General features: G+C 39.6%; 2 protein-coding genes across 2 annotated transcripts in view; one reads left to right on the forward strand and one right to left on the reverse strand.

Annotated features, from left to right (window-relative positions):
• Positions 1-7,353, reverse strand: CENPX (centromere protein X). Its single transcript, XM_034412916.3, has 5 exons — positions 7,154-7,353; positions 1,696-1,747; positions 1,423-1,476; positions 847-935; positions 1-664 (listed from the first exon to the last, which is right to left on the reverse strand). The coding sequence occupies exons 1-5, from the start codon at positions 7,202-7,204 to the stop codon at positions 650-652; spliced, it is 261 nt and encodes an 86-aa protein (XP_034268807.2). The 5' UTR covers positions 7,205-7,353; the 3' UTR covers positions 1-649.
• The window catches only part of LRRC45 (leucine rich repeat containing 45), a 21,995-nt gene continuing 7,192 nt past the window's right edge, over positions 7,353-22,155 (forward strand). The window contains exons 1-15 of the mRNA XM_034412911.3: positions 7,353-7,516; positions 9,476-9,786; positions 10,251-10,312; positions 11,262-11,332; positions 11,523-11,701; positions 13,075-13,203; positions 13,775-13,887; positions 16,380-16,438; positions 17,428-17,505; positions 18,459-18,594; positions 18,793-18,870; positions 19,640-19,751; positions 19,869-19,939; positions 20,780-20,872; positions 21,051-21,143. Coding sequence (XP_034268802.2) covers positions 9,549-9,786; positions 10,251-10,312; positions 11,262-11,332; positions 11,523-11,701; positions 13,075-13,203; positions 13,775-13,887; positions 16,380-16,438; positions 17,428-17,505; positions 18,459-18,594; positions 18,793-18,870; positions 19,640-19,751; positions 19,869-19,939; positions 20,780-20,872; positions 21,051-21,143 — 1,512 coding nt within the window. The 5' untranslated portion in view covers positions 7,353-7,516; positions 9,476-9,548. The remainder of the gene's footprint in view (positions 7,517-9,475; positions 9,787-10,250; positions 10,313-11,261; positions 11,333-11,522; positions 11,702-13,074; positions 13,204-13,774; positions 13,888-16,379; positions 16,439-17,427; positions 17,506-18,458; positions 18,595-18,792; positions 18,871-19,639; positions 19,752-19,868; positions 19,940-20,779; positions 20,873-21,050; positions 21,144-22,155) is intronic.

Genomic DNA, 22,155 nt, shown 5'->3' on the forward strand with positions numbered 1-22,155 from the left:
GGAGGTTATTTTTGATTTATTGACGTTTCTTTGTAAGAACAAATTTATAGCAGAGGGAAGCAGCTTCTTAGAGGAATATCAAATGGTTAAAAGGTTCCATACACACTTTGATGTCATGGCCCTGTGGAATGTGGGAAAGGGTTGAAGGACAGGCACTGTTTATTCATAAAATAAAGCTCAGGTACCTGCCGTTGGCACAGATTTGGGGCTAGGCTCTTGTTTAAGAACTTAAGACAGCACTCAGGCCTGGAGGTGACAAGAACCTTTGATGTGGCCAAGCCTCCCAAGCGTACTCACCCTTTCCACACACCTCTAGAAGGTGGCACCTGTTTTTCTCATTAGAAAAGTAAAGCTGTTACCTGACTATGAATGGGAATCAGAAGGGCAGGGCACAGTTTCAGATAGCCACCATCTGCTCCAGGAATTGTGTTACAAGAAACTCCCAATAAACCCACAGTTATTTTAGGCAACACTGACAGCCATTAAGCACCCCAAAAGAGATGGCAAACAGAGCTGAGGAGAAAGGTAAGTTGTCATTCCAGGAAGTCAGCACATTTTGTAGGAAATTCCATATTACAAGTCTGTGTGCTTCTGAGTTCAGCAAGATCTTCTTAGTAACAGGAATGTAGGTTTTTCACTCATTGGGTTTCTAGAAATCCAGAAGCTGTGGAAAATAGAAGAATTTCAACATAAATAACAGAATTGCCCCAAATTAATTAACAAATCTCAGTTCCTTTTGCCCAGTGAGGATATTGCCAGTTAAACATCTCCCTGTAAAAGAAGATTAAGATGCCTTTTCCCATATCCTTATCCTATGAATTATGGAATCTGAACTGTTGTACACACCAGCTGTGGCAAGATTTTTTCCACGTGTTCCACTTCCACCCTAATTACATCCTCAGTCTGAGCTTGCCGTGATGCTCGTGCTGCTGCTTCTGCAAAAGACACAAAACATGGCAAGCAAGAATAAGTAGATGGGACATTGGGAAAGATGGCAAAAAGTGTCATGTAGAAAAGGTTTTTCTTAATGGAAAATGGTATGTTTGTGATCCTTTTTCTTGTCACCATTATTATAAAAACAATTATTAGAAAGCAAGCATGTGCTCTCTTTATATGTATACTTGACACATGACTAGATAATTCGTAAGAGGCAGAGGGATCCTAAGTAGTAACTCACGGATTAAATTTTCTAGGAATTTTCTGGTTTTTATCAGCATACATACTTATTTAAGCAGTTAATAATTAAGATCAGAAATCAGTTCTGGGATCGGAATAAAATTAGATTTATGAGTGACACACTTGATTCTGCTAGAAACATCAAGTGGTGAATAAGAAGGCTGGAACTTAATTGTACAAGAAAATGTTAAGATTCCACAGGTCCTGTCCCACTCCTCTAAGATTCAATCCAGTTTAATTACTCACCTCGAACAAATATTTTAAGCATTTCAGCCATCAGCAACACAGCATCACCACTGGCTGAAAGAGAAGGAACATTCCTCATTCCTATGAGACCATGTCTAAGCATCACCATTCCCCACTCTCATTATTTATGCACATGCAACCCTGCAACCCATATGCCACGACTATTTTTCAGTTATTTCTCATGTTCCAGGGCATGGTCTCTCCACAGAAACATTTGGGAAGTTGTCCAGCAGCAGTTGGCCTCTTTACGGAGGCAGAAGGGGAAGCAATTACCTCGTGTTTTGTCATCTTTGAAGTGGAGCTGGAGCAGTTTGTTCACGGTTTCCTGCACAGAAAGGGACTCAGTCAAGAAGTCTTAATGGAGAAAAAGTGAATCTCTTTCCATTTCAAAAAGCTACTCAATAAGTAATATATTTTAGGTCAGCTTCTGTTGGCATAGGAATAAATCAAAAGAAACTGACCAAATATATTACCAGGTTTAGCAATCTGGGTCCTCATTTTACCCACCTCGGAAGGATGGAAGGCTGAGTCAACATTGAGCCAGCGAGATTTCAACTGCCTGTAGTACTGCACTCTAACCACTGCGCCACCTTGGCTCTTATTTTCATCTTATTCTCTTGAGAGGAAGAGGGAATCAACTATTGAACCTTCATACCTACACAGTATGAAGGTCCCATCATCCACCCTTCTGGCTGCTTGGGCCAAACTCTAAATTACTTAACCATCCATTTCTACCAGCTATCCCACCTGTTTACAATTACTTATTTCGATGAAGACTATTTCTTGTTTTTTTAAAAAATTATTTCCTTCTAGGTTTTCTGGAAATGGTAGAAAGCCAATAAAGTACATTGTTAGGCATTTTCCATTATTCTACCGACAAAGTTGGTTTCTTTGGGGGAATGGGGAGTAAAGGCATACAAAAGAGGCTTCTTTCATCTCAGTAAATAGGAAAATATTTAGAGGAAAATAGAGCTAAATGTATTAAATAACCTTTAGCTGATTATTATCAAGTATCACATAACCAAGATCTTAATATGTACACCTTGGGGGGAAATCTCTTGTAGTTTAAAAGCAAAACAAGCCTCCTTTACCTTTGTTTTCTATTCTAATTAGAACAATGTAACTTCAAAAATAACGTGATATATTATTAATATTCTCTAACCAACATTTACATTTAGTGTTACGCTAGTTAAAACTGGCTGCAACCACTGGTGTGGCTGGGACAACTATTATTTTGTCATCTTCAAGAGCTGTCTCCCATTAAAGGAGAATTTGTCTCAACTTCAAAGCTATTGGACTTTATGCACCTTTGTACAGTGCCTAAAAAACTTCTAAGTACTTCAGTAAATCTTATAGATAAATCTACTAGGTAATGAATTCAATGGGCTTTCTCTTGGATAAGGGGATAAAAATATATCTTCCCTAGGTTCACAGCCGTTCCTTTGTGTTAAAAACCCATACCATTTCTGAATTTTGAGCTCTAAACCAATAAATTACTGATTAATCTAGAAAGTAAGTTCACATGTATCAAACTTTTTTTTAGGTTGGAGGTTGTAAGTGATACAATAATATCAAAGTCAGTGCATCAAAACTCAGAAATTCAGCAATTCTGCATTCCACATAACCTAAAAGTACATAGCAATATAGCAACTTTTGATAAAAGACACAAAATGTACAAGAAAACAAAAGTGATGATGAAAATATTTCTTTGGAAGCTTTATTAATTTGTATTTAATAAGACAAGCTGCATTTTTTTATTCCAAAACTGAAGAGTGAAAGGTGAGCCAGAACACGTTTAGTAATTGCAATTCTAGCAACTGAACAAACTGGTATATGAATCCATGTATGGTATATAGCAACTATTTTAAACAGAAATTGATACTAAAAGTTTACATGTAATGGACATGGATAACCCCACTAATTAAGTACTGTTATTGGTTTATCACTTAATCAAACCTCACCCCAAAAATTCTTGTTTAGAAGATCAACACACTGATGGAAATAATTCCATGAATTAGTCTTCTGGGGAAGAAATGGCGAATTGAAGATGAATGTGTGAAAAGCAAGATGGAATGAAGAGCTGTCAAATAGACCAGATTTTTGTAATTCCTCTTTATTCCTCTTTATTTTACGGAACTGAATGAGTTTCCTTCAATCCTTACCGAAATAAGTTATTAAGGACAAAAATTAAGGAATAAATAGTAAAAGAGTGATTAAATTTTTGATTTTAAAAAGTTTCAAATGGCTATGGGTCCAGATAAATTTGAAATAACATTTTGGAGTTAATTATAAAGACCCATTCTCATAGGAAAATATAATTTTGAATCCTTTAAAAAATGAAAAAGACTAAAACTTGGGCATTAAAGGAAAATAGATCAAACATTACAATTATAGAACACCACTCACACTTGACTTACAAATACAGAATGAAACCAAATATTTTAACATTGGACATACTAAAATATTTTTGAACAATGTACCTAGAAGTTAACTTTAAGAGTGTCTTTCTTTACAGATACACTATGTTTAAAAAATGCTATGGAAGAGGTTTCACCTGACATGATTTAGACTGATTTGAAAGTGGATTTAAAAATGATAGGCTACATGAATAACATGGACAAAGATGTCACACTGGATATACAAAAGATGCTGCTGTTTTAATAATTAAAAGGATTATACAAATAACAAACTGTGACATGGATTTTCCTATACTAGATTTACAAAAGAGACATGTTAAAGCTCTGAATAATTTTGTCGGAAGGGCAAGTATTGAAAAGAAATCAAGTTTTGAGACACTGTTTGAAGGGAGTAAAGATCAAGATTGATAGAAGTAAAAGGAAGGAATATAAAGTTAGTGTATTTGATCACGGTTAAAATAGATATCCTTCTTCTGGTAACCCTTAATGAACATCTGCTGATATCACGACTGAAATGACAAGGTTTTATTAATGTGTTTACAGATAAGAATAGGATATAGATTTTATAAAAATGGAAAGAAGAAATCATTTGTTGTATTTTAAAAGGTGATGTATAGTTACCCCTGGTTTGGACCGGTTCACAAGAACCGGTAGTAAAACCAGCGGAAGGCCCCACCCACCGCCCTGGATGTCATCATCAGCAATCTGCGCATGTGCAGAAGCAAGGTGCGTGTGTGAGCGAAGCGAGTGCGTGATCCCATTGCGAACTGGTGGTAAAGGTATGTAGAACCCACCTCTGGTGATGTTAATCTTGCTGTGATAAAAGGGGGAAGTCACTTTTTAATTTATTTTTTTTACTATATTCTTACTTATATATATATATATATACCTATTCTGCACCTATTTTTATTTTTTTACTGTGTTAGTTTTCATTGTTGTAAACTTTAATAAAATTACCATTTTAAAAAAGTTAGAATTCTATGAAATAGAGAAGAGTTTATAAGCACAGTAAGAAAAAACCAGAAATAACTGAACAATTAAAAAAGAAGCTCAAATGGATTAGTAGCAAGCGTTAAATGATTGGCAAACAGATGGAAAAAAGTGTATTTCCAAGCACACCTAGTTTGTTATTCCGCTCACTTTTACTCAGATCACATATTTATAATATATACAAATGTACACAATACAAAAGCTATCAAAGTAATAATTCTTAACAAAGAATGTCCAAACAACTACCAAGTTTACAGAACTTTTTAAAAAACATTTTCTTCTCGCTCATGTCAGGGAGAAGCTGTGTTATCTCACTTCAAACATTCTATACAATTTCTTCAACCTGATGAAGCCCTGGTTTCAGGGAGGGATGAAAGGAATTATTTGTGACAGACAAGCTTCATGGGTTTATGCTAATCAGAATAAGAGGAGCACCACAATTTTTTCCTAGTTTTTTAAAATTTCCCTTCCGTGAATGGTAATGGAAGACAAAAAAAAGGGCTCTGCCAGCTCTAGAACAGGTTACTTTTGTCTTCCTATTAATATTAAACCAAGCTCAATATTATGTATCCTGCCTACCAGGTTTCTAAGATTTCAGATCTTTTGCAGTTGTACTTGCCAACACTTTACAAAGAAGTTGTGATTTGTCTCCTAAAATTTTGGACTTGGGCGTAGGCATACCTAATCAATATAAAATTGAGCTATAAAACTGGACTAATTAAAAATGCATTCAATTAGGCTTTTGAAGTATTTTTTTTAAAAAATACACCTTTTGTACAAAAGAAGCAGGCACATTTCTATTCTACTGTAGGCTTAATAGGAAACAAAATAGGAAATGAATGAAGCTCTAGTGCTATCTGCTGTATCAGTCTAGAACTGCTCCAAAGAATTTCATTAATTCAACATCTAACATTCACTTGAAGAAACATTAAATGATAACATTTGTGTATGTTTTAAAGTGCATTTTGGGAAAATGATAGTTAATATACAGCTTCAGTAGCTGAGTGAAACTTATTATTCAGTACTATAATAGTATTTTACTCCAAAGTGAATTCAACTTCTATATACATTTCCTGGCCTCTTTTAGCAGTCCATTCCCATCTTTATTACTTTACTATTCTGACCACACTGCCATCCTATAAGACAGAGGTCTTCAAACTTGGCAGCTTTAAGACTTGTGGACTTCAACTCCCAGAATTCTCCATCCAGTTATGCTCTGCTATAAGACCTTTCCTAATCCATAGTATTTTGTCTTCTATTACTAAATTTTTAAGCAAACTAGTACCCTGAGGACTCTGGACGCTCTTTTTTAATCATTTTTTAAATTTTTGTTTGATTTTATGGACAATATTCCACTTTCAATATTGTGATCATCTCTCTCAGTCAGTTCAACAGTATACTTTATCCATCTTTTATTAAATCCCATGTATTGTTCAAACCTAAGCCTGGGACTGTTCTTTTCTGATCAAAGTTGTCACCCGTTTTGAACATAATTTATATCTAATTACGTGTTCATAACTTAGACATGCCCATGCAACAAACATAGTTCCAAGGTACAACGCTCAGTATAAAGTTATGTACTCCTATCCTAAGGGCGTAACAACTAACAAAAGCGCCTTTGCCTTCGCGTTATAATGTAAAGCTAGTGCAAATACATTGTGATGAATAACCAGTCCTAGATTATTTCGTAATAATAGCAATAATAAACATTTAGTAAACTCCGTACACCGTATTAGGGGGAGCAAAACAAGACATCACCTCCGGCGTCCCCGCTCCAGGATACCAGAGAGACTCGATTTCATTTTATAGCCCAACTTAATCTATTTCTAGCTTCTACTTTTATAGGCGCCGCCTCAATCGTCTTTATTTCCTGGGCATTTCCTCCAAGAGTCCTCTAATTCTTGCTTTTCAGCCAGCGGTACCTCCATTTCTTCTCCACCCACCAACTCGACCAATTCCTATTACACAGACTCCATTCCCAAGACTGCCAATGGACCGGTCAATTCCTGCCTTAGTTCCAATTGCAGCCTCCGTCTGCAATCCGGACGGCCGGATCCCCGAACCTTAAAACTCATCTACTTTTGCAGCAACACTTCTGGCGCTTCGCCCACCCCTGGGATAGCTGCTGCTCTGCATGGTAAACCTCCGGCCATTCCCCACGTTACATCTCCCGTACGGCCAAAACTTCCAATTGCTCTAGCGCCTCTTTCCCTTTTTCCTTCCTCACCCATCTTAAATCCTAACCCAGAACGTCCAAGCTGAACCTTTTTCTCTCTGTGTTTGTTTCCCCACTGTTGCGTTTCTCTCGGCCCGTTTCCCTTAACCTTTTTGAAGCCTCCCGCGCACTCTTCCCTTGTCTCCATTTCACGCTGCATTCCCTCGGTTAGATTCGGCGCTCAAAACCGTCAGAACATCCGCGTGGCGTGATGGGAAATGTAGTTCCTGGAGTCCCACTCTCAAGCGTTTACTTCCGGAGAAGAGCGGGGCCACAAAGAGGCATGCTGGGAAGCGTAGTTGATCTTTTGCTCCTCCCGCCCTTCAGTCTCTGTAAAGCGGCTGATCTGAAAAGAGGCGGGAGGGTTAAGTTAGAAGTTTCGTTTTAGGAAAGTTAATGAAAGCGGAGTTGGGGTCGGTGCCCGAAAGCACCGAGTCAGGCTCTGAGGATGGAGGAAATATGATTGATTACAGTGAGTAAGTCGTCCAGGGAGACCAATTCTTGCCAGCGGCACGGCGCCAAGGTGTCCTGCTTTGTGAATGCGTTTCTCAGCTTCCCATCGACGCTTGCTTAGCTGTTCCGCTTTCTTCTTAGCCTTTTGCTCATCAGTCCCGTTTTCTGAAAAGTTGTGAGAATGGACTGTGGGTGGACGTTGCGTCGACCTTATTGAATCATAGTCCTAAACTTTAGTTCTTTGCTTGTGGGACTTCCATCCAAGAAAATCAGTGGATTCACATGAGAACCAGCGATGATTTAGGACCGAGATCTATGCCTGTAGAGCCATAATATATTGAACTCCTAGGACTTACTAATAGATATAGAACTATTTGCAACTCAACTCGGTTGAATTCACTGCTGTAAATCTAGCTTTAAAAAGTGGCTTGGGGTTCTGGATTCTTATTTTTTAAAGGCAATTCTGCTAGGACTTGACTACACTAAACTTGTTTAGGATCTCGGTTTAAATCTAAAATAATTTAGAAGTCCCTTTAAGTGATCCCACACCAACAAGTTATCTTTAATAGCTGATGTTTCCTTTCTCTTTTTCTTTTCTGTCATTCTTACAGTTCTGTTTAATTTTTCCACTTATAAGTATTTAAAGAGAGATGAACATGAGTTTAGGGTTTACTGTTGAAAATTCACCAAAAACTTTTAGAAACGATTAAAAATAAATAATTGCTGAGATGTTTTCGAATAAAATGTAGGAGGACTAGGGAGTTGTATGCATTAAATATTTTCAAGCATTGTTAATTCACATTTTAAAAGATTACATTGTATTAAAGTCATATCAAGTGAAACAAAGTATTTCTAGAAAAGATTCTACAGGCTTCAAAACTATGACTTATTACACAATGATTTAAGGACCAGTCCAGTTTGGGTGAAATGCTCTTAAATTGTCAGCATTTGGGTTGTGAGAGTAGATTCAGTTTCTGACTGATGAACACATAAATGTCAGTTCATTTACTTTGAACTAATTTAAAGTATATGGATTATTACTGTCTGGAATAGAGAAACACAAAGTGCCTGATGTAATTATACATTACCTTCTCATAGACCACAACACCATAATGGCAACAGGATGATTCTAAAACAAATATCTGGGGAGAGAGGCATCAACTTGGCGCCTTTGTGCAAAACTTTGGCTTTATCCTTACATTTTAAATTAAATTAAAACATTAGCTTGTTGACACACAAAGAATAGACACACTTGCCAGATGTCGAATGTTTTGCAGAATGTGCAATCCAGATTTTAACAATAAAACCCACACACTGAGTTTCAAGGAATCCAGTACAAAAACTACACACACATTGGGCTGCACACATGTTTATGGTAATGAGTGGTCTCTTAACTCCACCAGAAGATACAACTTCAAAGAATACAATTGGTATATTTTATCTCAAAACACAGTTGTGCCATAAAACAAGCACTAAATGTATTATTTATTTAGTTGGATCATTTTTATTTTTCTGCCAAAACAGGATCTTAGCATATGTTTTAACTGATATCTTTGCTCTTGACCATTTTATTGAAGAAATATACTCCCTATAGCGTGAATAACTCAGAAAATCTAATGTTTCTCGGTAGAGAGAAACGACGTCAAAGAAATAATTAAAATGCCTCTGAACTACAGTTCCCAGCATGCCCTATTTCTCAGGTAGTAAGATGTAGAAGACAAGATATTTAACTACAATTCCCAACATGCTGCAGTCTCCTTAGTTACAAAAGTAGGCATTGGCAGTTGAAGGGCGAGGCTTTAGTACTAGCAACCCTCAGCAAGCTTTCGAAGCAAGTTTGATTGTCTCAAGGCTTCTAGTAACAGAGGTATAAGTCGAGGAAGCTAGTTTCAACATTTGGAGATTACTTAGATGTTCAAATAAGATCACCGAGCAAAATGTGCTCTGGCAATAACCTGCTGCTGTTGTTGTCCACCAGGCTACCGGCTGCTGCCTTTTGATCTTCCCATCAGTCTTAACCCCTTATCTACTTGGGGGAATGAGTGAAGCTGATGCCTGCCACAGAGATGGATGCCTTCCGACAGTCTTATACTAGGCTGTGCAAAGAGAGTGGTGCTGAGCCTCAAGAGAGTATCCTGCCACACTTGGAGGAAGCAACAGGAAGAAACCGCTTGGATTTGGCCACGCAGAGTCTTTCTGTAGATAGTTGCGGAGTCCTTGGCAAGCTCTTGCAGGATGACCTCCAGTTCACTGAGCTCATACTGAATGATTGCATGCTGAGTGAAGAAGGTGGGACTTCCTCTGTCCATAAGGCAATTCTTTATTTTTCTCCTGTCCTAAAAATTTATTGGAGTTCATGGCACTTCCATTGTGTTGCTTGCTGTTAACTTCTCTTTGTAATCAAACACTCTGTGTTAACAATTTGCCTAGGCAGGTCATCTCTAAAATGGAGATCAGTCATAAAATTGGGACAAGGACATATGGTGATACATATCTTCCCAAAGGACAGGAGGAGAAGGAAGTGTTAGAGTGTTCAAGAGTATATTCTCATGATCAGCCAAAATAAATCTATACATTGTTTTATAATATGAAAGTGGGTTCACATGTCACATCAAGCATGAACTCACCCACTCTGGTTTACTCAATAAATCATGGTCAAACAAAACAAGATTCAGTACAGATGAGAATGTGTGTTTTTTTTTTAAATTGGGAAACTTGCTAACATTTTCAGATATGAGTCTTTTTCCTTGTAGGGGCTAAGCTGCTATTACATGGACTTTGTTCCAATACAGTTGTGAAGTTCTTAAATCTGAAGGTGAGTGTGCTGCACCTTAGTCGTAGGGTAGCAAAATGTTGAGGATGCTTCTACTTTGGGGAATAATATGGTGAATTTAAAATAGTCAAAAGCTTTTTGAGGCAAATAATATAACTGGAGTCTATAGGGTGTGTGCAACCTTAAGAAACCTGTTAGTTTTAGAATAGCAGTTGAAGATAAGTAATTTTTGAATAATTAAATAATATAAAATGCACAAATAGAATAAAGGTAAAAAAAGAAAGAACTTCTGGTAAATTGTTTTTCAGCTGTTCAGTTTTTAAGCATATTTATATTTCTCAATCCTTACTAGATAATTTGCAATTAGAGATTATAATAGCATTATTAAATTTATTATTAATTGATTATATTATCACACACATACTGGTAAGTATATGGATGTACATATGCATACATATTCGTGACTCAGATTTACATCACATCATAGTTTCTTTCCAAATCAATAAAATTTCTATGCTACCTTTCTATTTATAACAAAATGATGGTAGAATCATAAACAGTAGTGGTTCCACTTACCTTCACTACCGGTTTGGAATTGGGAGCATGCACTTGCGTGTGGTGCTTCTGTGCATGCACAGAACCTTCTGCGCATGTGCAGGGCATCTGTGATAATGTCTGGGCGGGTGGGCGGAACCTCTAGCCGCTGCCACTACCGGTTCACCCAAACCGGGGCAAACCAGTAGAAACCCACCACTGATCGTAAAGTTAACATGGAACCATTAAATCTAAAACATAGAAATGGACATGAATTCGTGAATTCTGTGATAAGAAGTGCAAACAATGCAAATGAGCATAAATTAACAAGTGTGAAGAGACGGTCAAGTATGTTGAATTTTCAGAGTTCTGTGGATGAAGCCATGGTTCTGTTTAATGTCTGGATGTATCCATGTTTTGAATAATGGAGATACTAACTAGGTTTGGTTTCTTTTAGGGAAACAACATGCGAACTGTTGGGGCTGAAGCTCTGGGAAAGCTCCTCAGGCAAAACAAGACTATCCAGAGGTGAGCAATCATAGGTATATGGGGGGGGGGGTGCCTCTCAAGCTGTGCATACCCAATTGGTTCAGATTGTCAGAGAAGGATTCCTATATTTGCATTATGGCTGCTTGGGAGAGGACTCGGGGTTCCCTTTTCAAGTACAACCTATATCTTCTATGCATCAGCCTCTATTAATTGCCTCCTTCTTCCCAAGGCTCACCTTGGAGTGGAACAATCTAGGCGTATGGGAAGAAAGCTTCACTATCTTCTGTGAGGGGCTTGGTGCAAACCACCATCTCCAGATGTTAGACCTGCGCAATAATCAAATCAACCATCAGGGAGCAGGAGAACTGGCCATGGCACTGAAAGCCAATTCTAGTCTACAAGAACTCGGTAAACCTGACCTTTTTAAAAATAGATGGTAACTCCCATCCCTCCCCCTTCGACAACAAGATCATTTTACTGGGAAATAAAGATTGCTAAAAAAATAGGAGTAAAAAGTATGGAATATCTCTTCATCACATATCTCATCTCTCACCTATAAACAATTCCATAAAACATCATGTTTTTAGTCCTGGTGTCAGTAGAAAGTCCATAAAAGGTTGTCAAAAGTAACGATGTATCTTGCTATAACCTTGATCAAATAAACCAGCTTTATATTCCTTCCTTTTACTTCTAACAGTTTAGTTCATTCAGATATTGTTGTAGGATTTAATGTCTCTTCATTACTTCTTTGGGCCATTCATCAACATTTTAACAAGACACTTTTGTAAATCCAATAAGAAAAAAATACTCAGATCACTCTCTGGGTTAATTTTAAAACTTCATCCAATTTATTTTGTAGATCCAATGAAACATCCTTTTCTTAGTCATTTTCTTGGCCTGTCAGTTGTAAATCTAATTTCCTCTCTTCTCGTCAGATAAAATTTGTTCTTCATCTATCATTTATTCAATAACATCTTTTGGACATAGTCTACCAATAGAAGCAGACATCATTACTGACATTGTTGATATTGTAACTATTGTTTTCTGATTCCAGTCTTCAAAAGTCTCCATCAGCGTTTTAAAAATGTGAAGTTTTTTTTTTTTTTAAAAAAACCTTTAAAAGTTTACACCATAGTAGCGAGCAAGATGGCTAATCCCATTGTCTTGTAACTGGACAAAACTGCTGTCCTGCAATTCTCCTTACAAGGAGCAGCTGTCTAGAACACTTCTGGGCAATCTCCTATTCTATCCTTATCTAGAGAGATAACAAGGAACCAGTCTGCCCACTGGTTCCCTTGTTTTTTGTCATAGATATCTGTTCTACTTTTGCAGAACTATCTTCAGTTCACCATACCTCCGCTGGAAGTCTGGAGATAATTGCTGCTAATTTGAAAAGTGCATGAATTATGTGTAAGCTAGGTGGAGCTTTTTACGGAATTAGGCCTGATGTTTATACTATTAATGAAATGTCTCGGCTTGCAGAGATATGTATTGCAGTACATTTGTTCAAAAGTGGATACTTTTGCATGTAATCTACCAAGTAAGGGTGGGGAGGAAATAGAAATGTCCAATGGTAGGCACAACCTAAAACTGTTCTGTACAATTTGGTACCAAACTATCAAAAGTTAAGCCATGCTGATTGACTTGCTGCTGCCTTCCTAAGCAGTGTTTAATAATAAATACTGTTTAGAGTTCATTCTGGTAAAAGTTGACTGGTTTCAACCATTGATGTACCAGTCTGGGAATGCAAGACCTTACATGAATGTTTGCTTCTTGGTTAGATCTGCGCTGGAATAACATTGGGCTCTTGGGGGGCCGGGCACTTCTGAACTGTCTTCATAGCAACCGGACAGTGCGGCAGCTCGAATTAGCTGGGAACAATGTACCAAGTGATATCCTGAAGGCTGTGGGTAAGCAATTGTGCCAGCTTTCTACTTGATAAAAAATTAATTAAGATTCAACTCTGGCTACAGATTGTTCTACTGTGTGCCTCCTGTTTTTACGGCTGGAGGGCTAAGGAATCACCATACAATGTGAAAACCTCAGAATTCTCAGAGTCATTTCTAACTCTGGATTTAGAGATCTACCCTGGGAATGGGCAGAGAGTGGACAATAGCAGTCTAAAGTCATTGCTGTTACATCCAGCTTGTGGGTTTTTAAAAATATTTTAATGATAAATTGCATAATCTAACAATGGGTGGGTATTAGATGGGTGTATACAGGCATATAATCTGAGCTTTGGGGGGGAGCGAACATTACAAAAGAAATTGATAAGTTTTGACAGTGTTGGTGGGCTCCAGAGCGATCGCTCGTTAATTATTGTTAGGAAATAAAATGCTGGTCTAGGTAGAACCTTTGTTGGAACCAGTAGTGGTGAGGATGTATTTTCTGCAGGGTCACAGGTAACGACATCTGAATACACCTTCAAACCTATTGAATGAGGGAACAGTTAACTTTATTTCATGTTTCTTTATGGTTCAGATCAAGCGATGGAACATAACCAAGAGCGTCAGAATATTCTCTCCAAAAATCGTAACATGACAAAAATTCTCAGCAAAGAGGTGATGTGCTTGAAAGAAGAGAAAGCTAAACAGGTTAGTTGATCAAAAGTAATTAACAGCCAGGTTACTGATTGGTCAATATTGGAAAAGGGTTGATGTGCCTACAATTCAAGAATGGACTTTGAAGATGGCCAGTTTTGCAGAAATGGCGAAGATATCAGCATACCGTATTTTCCGGCGTATAAGACGACTTTTTAACACATGAAAATCTTCTCAAAAGTCGGGGGTCGTCTTATACGCCGGGTGTTGTTCTCCTGTAACCAGGCAGACCAGCCCGAAAGGCTCTGACGAGCCTTAAATGGCTCTGGCGATCCCAGCTCTGACGATCCCAGCTGAGTTCCCTGCAACTCAGCTGGGATCGCCAGAACCATGGCTCTGACGGTCCCAGCTCTGACGGTCGATCCCAGCTCTGACGATCCCAGCTGAGTTCCCTGCAACTCAGCTGGGATCGCCAGAACCATGGCTCTGACGGTCCCAGCTCTGACGGTCGATCCCAGCTCTGACGATCCCAGCTGAGTTCCCTGCAACTCAGCTGGGATCGCCAGAAACCATGTAAAAGGAAAAAAGTGTTTTCCCTTTTACTCTGACGATCCCAGCTCTGACGATCCCAGCTGAGTTCCCTGCAACTCAGCTGGGATCGCCAGAACCATGGCTCTGACAGTCCCAGCTCTGACGGTCGATCCCATCCCAGCTGAGTTCCCTGCAACTCAGCTGGGATGGCCAGAGCCATGTAAAAGATAAAAAGTTTTCCCCCTCCAGCTTGCTTACCTCAGCTGCTAGTCCCAACGCTTGCCTTGCTTCGCTTGCCTGAATCCATTCCATCAAGCAAGCAGGGAGTTGTGGACTTCAACTCCCAGAATTCCTCAGCCAGCAAAGCAAAGCTGGCTGAGGAATTCTGGGAGTTGAAGTCTACAAGTCTTAAAGTTGCCAAGGTTAGAGACCCCTTTTCTATTGAGTAAGTTTTTTTCCCCTTTGGGAGCTTTAAAAAAAATAGTCAATTGGGGTTTTTTTAGTTGTTCTTTTTTAGACCTAGCCATTTAAAGTTTAGGAAGTTTTAAATTTAGCTTTCATATAAAAATAAAAATAAAATAAAATAATATTTATGCAGCTTTCTGAGATTTAGTGTGTTTCTGTAGTGTTTCACTCTAACTACACGAACACACAAAATCTCACAAAGCTGTATGTGGAATTTTGTGTGTGTAAAGTGTGAAAGTTGGTTTTTTGGACTTTGTGTGGCTGTGTGAGGTTCCTGCTTGTTGCAGGGGCCATTTTGGGACTAGCACAGCTGCTTTTACATTGTGGGTGAGCCAGTTGTGTTGTGTTGTGTGTGTTTAGAGTGTGAAAGTTTTTTGGGGGGGCTTTTTGTGGCTGTGTGAGGTTCCTGCTTGTTGCAGGGGCCATTTTGGGACTAGCACAGTTGCTTTTACATTGTGGGTGAGCCAGTTGTGTTGTGTGTGTTTAGAGTGTGAAAGTTTTTTGGGGGGGCTTTTTGTGGCTGTGTGAGGTTCCTGCTTGTTGCAGGGCCCATTTTGGGACAATCACAGCTGCTTTTACATTGTAGGTGAGCCAGTTGATGTTTTTTAATTTTTATTTGGTGTGCATTGGAAGAGGGGTAGTCTTATATGACGAGTATAGCCCAAACCCTATATTTTAACAGGAAAATTTGGGGGTCGTCTTATACGCCCAGTCGTCTTATACACCGGAAAATACGGTACTTAAAAGACCGGACTCAAGAGACTTATGCATGGGAGTGGAAGAATTGGATAGATTATGTGCAGAATAAATACCAAACCAGGAAGTACCAGATAGCTTTTAGCTAAATGTTGTGTAGAAATGTATAGTTTATAGGGGGGAAAATAGCTTATTGTTATTTAGAAATTTATAGTGCACAGGGAGGAGAATAGAGGGGTGGTAAAGTATGATATAATACAATGTGGATGGATTTCACCTTGGGGAAGTCATGGGGAGGGAGGGTTTGGGGGGGTTAGGGAGGGATGGGAGGGGGAAATGGGGGAAAAATTGTTGTTTGTAAAACTTTTTCAATAAAAAAAAAGTAATTAACAGTTGTGGCAGGTGATGGAGCTTGAACTTATAGTTTTCTTAACTATGAAAACTCTCTCAGTTACTTTAGGCCAGTTAGTGGCTAAAATCACCCAAAGCCTTGGATTTGTTTTGCCATGATTTATTGAGTAAGGAACTGTTGACTGGGATCACACATCATCAGCCAAATCAAACAAACAAATTATAATTTAGTGCAGTATATGAGCCCAGGCATTATCTCTCAATCTAGCCTTCTTTATATTGTGAGACTAAAAGGGGATAAAACAATTTAGAGTGCCCTGATCTCCTTAGAAGGAAAAAAAAGCACTTTCCTCCCCTCTAGAGCTTAACTTTGGCAACTTTCAGCCTAAATTTATTTTTTACTCAATAAAGTGACTAGCTACTGTAGTTATAAGTAGAGTAGGTTTGGCTACCAAATGCTTGCACTTTGAAAGGATGCTGTTAATGTAAAATCTGTTTTACAGTTCCTGGATCTAATGGACACCATTGACAAGCAGAGAGAGGAAATAAACCAGAGCAACAGGTAAGCACATTGAGAGACATATAGAGCTGAGTGCTGTATTGTCATCAACCCTTTTCCTGGTGGATGTCTTCCATCAGCAGTTTTGTTTAGATGTTATAAAGGAGTGGAGAGAGAAGAGATCCTTGAGGCACTCCACAAAGTAGACTTCTCTGAGCAGATCTCTCCTGTTACTCCTATCAAATGGTATTAATCCCTCAGGAAAGAGAAGACTACTGCAAAACAATGCCCCTCCACTCCAATCCAGTAGTAGTAGTAGTCCACAAGGACACCATCAGTGGAATCAAAAGCCGTTGAGAAGTCAGAGAAAACCAAGTGAGTTGATCCCAGTCTTTGATTCCCCAGCCTGCTATTCTGAGAATTGAAGTCCATACATCTTCAAGTTCCAAGGTTGAGAAACACTAAATTAGAGGATTCAGCCCTTCTTTCTCTCCCTGGGATACAGACAAGAAATAAAACCAATCTTAAAAGATCTATCCATTTCTATAGGAATAACAATTTTTTGAACCACATGTTTTCATCTGGACTTCCACTTAGAGTCCAGAAAACATCAGCCATCTCTCCAACACTGTTTGGCGAGATGATAAAGCCCCCTGTTCCAATCATGGTCCTACCATTCCTGCTCTTTTTTTAATGGACAGAAGCTTGTATTTTTCCAGCCAAGGTAGGAACTGGAGAGTAATTGATTTTGTATACACAACAGAGGGCATTTCTTCTTCCCTCCCCAGAGGGGAAGGAAACAAGCCTATACATAGTAAATAAGGATGCCATTGTTTTGCAGCTACCTGACAGAGACCATCAATTGATACACCATCCTGCTTGCTCAGGATGAGGGGAGAGCACTCTATATAAACCATAGAGAGCAGTTTTTACCAGTACTGGCTCATATTTAGCCACAAGGGATCCTCTCTTGTCAGGATAAAATTTCAGTGCAATCTCTACATGAGGAATGTTCCCTTATGCATGGATATCTCCCTCTGCTCTCATTGCAGGGTATCGGCAGCACGAGTTGGGCGTCTGCAGGAGGCCCTGAATGAACGCTATTCGGTGATGAATTCCCTAAAAGCAAAGTACGGAGAACAGCTTCACAATATGGTTGGAGAGTCCAGGCTAATCTTGTTGATGACTGTCCCAGCTCAGATTTGATTCCGAATCGGAATGGGTCCACCTGGCACTCCATTTCATGATTCAAATGAAAGGAAAATTGTGGAACCACAGGAGGGAACAGGAATAAAGTCAGAGAGGACAATTGACTGAATAGCCCAATGGCAAAATTTAATAATTGTATAAATTACTAAATTGTATAAGTAGAATTATTCATCCATAATCCTAAATACAAATATAAAATAATATACGGGGGGGGCGCAGGGGAAATAGGGAGTGTATTCTATCATTGGCTGCAAACACTCTGCCAAAACCCTGCTTAGATTTTGGGACGGATGCAGCATGGGGTGTCCTTTTGTGTCTGGGGGCTTCCTGCAAATGCCCGATTGGTGCATATGTTCTGTGCCCAAGTCCTGCTTGGATTTGGGATGGACCTTTTTCAGTCAGCCTCTTTGAGAGCAGAAAGGCTGCCCATCATAGAGTTTTAGCCCCACATGAGACTGAGTCCCTTCTGCAGGCAGCTCTTTTCCTCCTTCCACTTAACAACCCAGGAGATCACTTAATGCCAGGATTGCAGTCATTTGAGAGAATCGGTCACATGACATCTTGCTTAATGACCGTCTCAATCAATGACCCAAAATTTTGATCTCTGGTACATGTATTAAGGAAAGTCTTCAAGGAGTGCAAGTTCTGGATCTGCTTTGGTCAACCTGACACTCCAAATCCAGAGGTTGAGGTTTATGGGTAGATTTGGAAATAGATACAAACTTAAGGATTGCTTAGCTCCTTTACCATTCTAGTTACTCTGAAGCAAGTCTTGCTTTGCAGTGCCAGTGCTCTTGTTGCTGGGGCCTCTAGGTCAGAAAACCTCAAGGCAGCCTAGAAAGTAGCTCTTTCTTGAAACTTTGCTGCTTTGCAGACTCCAGATGACAGAGGCAGCTTTGGCACTGTCAGAGCAGAAGGTGTGCAGTCTGGGAGGACTTCTGAGCTCAGCAAAGGAGGAGCAAACAAAACTGGTGGAGAACCATGCCAAGGAGTTTCAACAACACAAGAAGGTAGACTGGGGACGATCTGAGGAGTCAGGGAGCCTATATAATCGAGCAAGAAATGTGGCACTATTTGAAACAGATGTCTGTGCTTGAAATAAGCCCAAGTATTAGTGGGAAAAGGGTGTGAAGCCGAAGTTTGGATCAAACAAGGAAGGACATTGGAAAAAGGAAGAAGGGCTGATGGATGCATCTCTGGTTTTGCAGAATTCTTCTGATCGTGAGGCAAAGCTTCTGCAGGAACTTTCAACAGCCAATGAGAATAATATCCAGCTCAAAAATGAGGTAAAAAAATTGTTTGAATAGCATTATGTCAGTGTTTCTTAACCTTGGCAATAGCAATAGCACTTACACTTATATACCGCTTCCTGGTGCTTTACAGCCCTCTCTAAGCAGTTTACAGAGTCAGCCTATTATCCCCAACAATCTGGATCCTCATTTTACCGACCTCGAAAGGATGGAAGGCTGAGTCAACCTTGAGCCTGGTGAGATTCAATCTGCCAAACTGCTGGCAGCCGGTGATCAGCAGAAGTAGCCTGCAGTACTGCACTCTAACCACTGTGCCATCGCGGCTCAGACAAACTTGTAGATGTGTGGACTTCATCTCCAGAATTCTCCAGCCACCATGGGAGTTGAAGTCAACACATCTTCAAGTTCCCAAGGTTGAGACACACTCCATTAAGAGTTATTTAACTAAGTTTCTCTCAACTTAGCTTCTGGCTCCTGGATACAGTCTTGGGCAATAGCGGCTTTTGGCAATTCCTTCAGTGAGTTACAGGTTGTGGGTTAGGAGCCATAAATGTACAAACTCAGTCAATCCAACACAATGGATCAGTTGGCTCAGGCAGCCTGCTAATCAGGCTGACAGCACCTATTCAATAGACAAAGTTCCTAGGTGGGCCACCAGGAAGCCCTTCAGACAGAAGGCTGCCAAGGATTTCTTATTGCTTGTGAACTATAGGTTGTCTGTTTGTGCTTGACACTATTTTCCCAGCAACCTGTTGTAGAAAGATGGGGGCTTGTCTGTCTCTACTATGAGTGGATTTCCTTCTAGGTGGATGAGCTGGAAAGAAGATGCAAAATCCAGCAAGAGCAACTGTTCCAGGTGAAGGAGGAGCTGACCCACAAAACTGCAGAAATGAAACTCAGAGCTGTACAGGCTGAAGGTGAGCATAACTCACAAGTCTTCAGCTACTGAAGGAAAGAAGGGCTTTTTTGGAATCTTTCAGAAAGGGAAGAAAGATGAAAGGAATTGGGGACCTCACTAATTTGTTTTTCCATAGAGCGTTTGGAAAATGAAAAGAAGCAATTCAAGCATATCCTGAGTGATGCAGAATCCCTTCGTATGAAGGAGGTGAGGACGCTGTGGGAATTTTAGCATTCCTACACGGAGAGAAGGGGTGGCTGAAGTAGATCTGACTCAAATGTGCTTTCTGGCCTGAAAACAAATTCTATCCATTTCTTCAGCATCTTGTTTATAAGACAGGATGCAATTATGGCTTGCTTACAAGAGTCTTGAGCTCTTCCATCCTGGCCCATATGAATAAAGAAATTCCTTTGGGAGTGTTGTAAGACTTGGTCAGAATGCCAGGAAATAGTTTCTTCTCAACGGTTTCTCCATTACTGAGCCTCCAGTCCCCCAGCTCCACAGAAGCAACTGCACATTTTCACTATTGCCTGACATCTACAATTCAAGAGTCTGAAACCGGGGAAAGCAATTATATTTCCCTTTGTTGGATTTCTTTTTTAGTTCAGGATTCTGGGAATCAGATTGTCCTAAATAAATCTGTCTTCCTTTTTACAATAGGATCGTCCTTACCCTTCAAAATTCAGGGCTCTGTTTTTTTCATTACATATCTGAGGAGGATGGATAGTTAAGAAGAAGATAGATAGATAGATAGATAGATAGATAGATAGATAGATAGATAGATAGACAGACAGAGAGAGAGAGAGAGAGAGAGAGAGAGAGAGAGAGATGGATGGATGTCCCATTCTATGGGTTCATATTAAAGTTTTGTTTGGATTTTCTTGCTAAGGAGTTGGAAAACATGCCCCAAGCTTTCTTGGAATAAAGAATGATGTTTGCTCCAATATCCTTCGTGTGTCTCCCATTTACCGAAGAGAAAGGCTGGTGTCAATCAGTTGTATTTATGTGCTACTAAAGATCCTCTGAACAATGGTGTTTGACATGCAGGTGGGACAGATAACTCAGCATATGGAGACAAGTGAACATGCTCTACAGGAGCGCATCCAAAGGCTGGAGGCCATCCGCATTGGACTTGAGGAGGTGAGTGGAATGGCTTCCCAGTATTGTTGAATTTTTTCCTGAAAACCGTAGACAAGTCTTGTCCTCGGTTGTTTTGGATCTTCTCTAGGAATATGTCCAGATTCAGACCACTGCAAATTTCTTGATTTGCTTTTATGATCAGAAATTGCAGTGCATTGTTCTTCTGCCTTGTCCCTAGGAACTGAGCCAAGTGAAAGCTGCTGCCTTCATTGAACGAGGCAAAATTGAGGAAGAAGTCATCAGAGCCAAAAACCAAACCAGGCTGGAAGAGGTAAGGTTGACAGGACAGCTCAAAAGCAACATTGCTACATTATTTTATCTGTGAGGTAGCCTATAATCTGTTTCCCATCAGACATTGTAATTCCCTATGCATGCCAGCAATACATCAGAAACAAAGCAGAGATGGAGATGCAGGACCAGCTGAGACTGGTATTTTCTTACAACTGGCATCCTGGGATGTTCTACAGTTAGAACATTGGATGAATGTCCATTTGGGGAGAATTTAACATCACTTTTTCTAGTTCATCAAGCTAAAATAGTGACTCTTCCTTGACCCAGAACTGGTGACTCTGTTTATTCTATATCACATCAGGGTTATTATTAGGTAAACTAGAATGAAGAGAATGAATTATGTTTTAACTTTTCCTTATAAAAGCTGCAGGTGGCAAGGAACATCTTAAAAGGGAAGCATCCGTTCTTTTCTTATATCCTCAGTGTTTTTCAACCTTAGCACCTTTATAATATGTACACTTCAGTTCCCAGAATTCCCCAGCCAAGCATTCCCCAGTTGAATTCCATTGATCTAAATGTTGCCAAGGTTGAGAAAAATTGGTCTAGACCAACCTGGGAATTTTGATTACATCTCAGTATAACTGGAGGTACCCAAGTTGAGGGGTGGTTGATGATGCTTTCTAATTCAAAGAGGCTTGGGTTTTTTTTGAGGGGTCCTTGGTGCTCCCTGAGCTTGCTTGTTTTCTTGCAGACGTTTCATTACCCTAACTAGGCAACATCATCAGTGCTAGTAAGGAGTGCTGTTTGCTGTCAGTTTATATTCTGGTGTCTTGCCTGTCTGTGTGGGTGGGGGCGGTTTTAGAGATTCCTTGGTTGGGCTGTTTACATGGCTCTTTGGCAGTTTCTTGATTGGGATATTGCTTACTTGATTGTTGGCCAGAAGTTAACCTTGGAGTTAATCTATGCTGATCTGAGTGCTGATTACTGGTGGAGAGGTGCTGGAATCCTTTTCTCTTTTGGGCTGGTTGATTATCTCTTTTGCATAGTCTACA

Source organism: Pantherophis guttatus, chromosome 2 (assembly GCF_059756535.1).
Source record: "Pantherophis guttatus breed Tessera chromosome 2, ASM5975653v1, whole genome shotgun sequence".
Lineage (NCBI taxonomy): Eukaryota > Metazoa > Chordata > Lepidosauria > Squamata > Colubridae > Pantherophis > Pantherophis guttatus.

Excerpts from the sequence above, each read along its gene's own strand:
- CENPX (XM_034412916.3), bottom strand. The coding sequence starts at position 7,204 with ATGCAGCGTGAAATGGAGACAAGGGAAGAGTGCGCGGGAGGCTTCAAA. Across the intron at positions 1,748-7,153 it reads GCGCGGGAGGCTTCAAAAAG|GAAACCGTGAACAAACTGCT; the intron begins GTTAAGGGAAAC and ends CTTTCTGTGCAG. Across the intron at positions 1,477-1,695 it reads CAAAGATGACAAAACACGAG|CCAGTGGTGATGCTGTGTTG; the intron begins GTAATTGCTTCC and ends CTTCTCTTTCAG.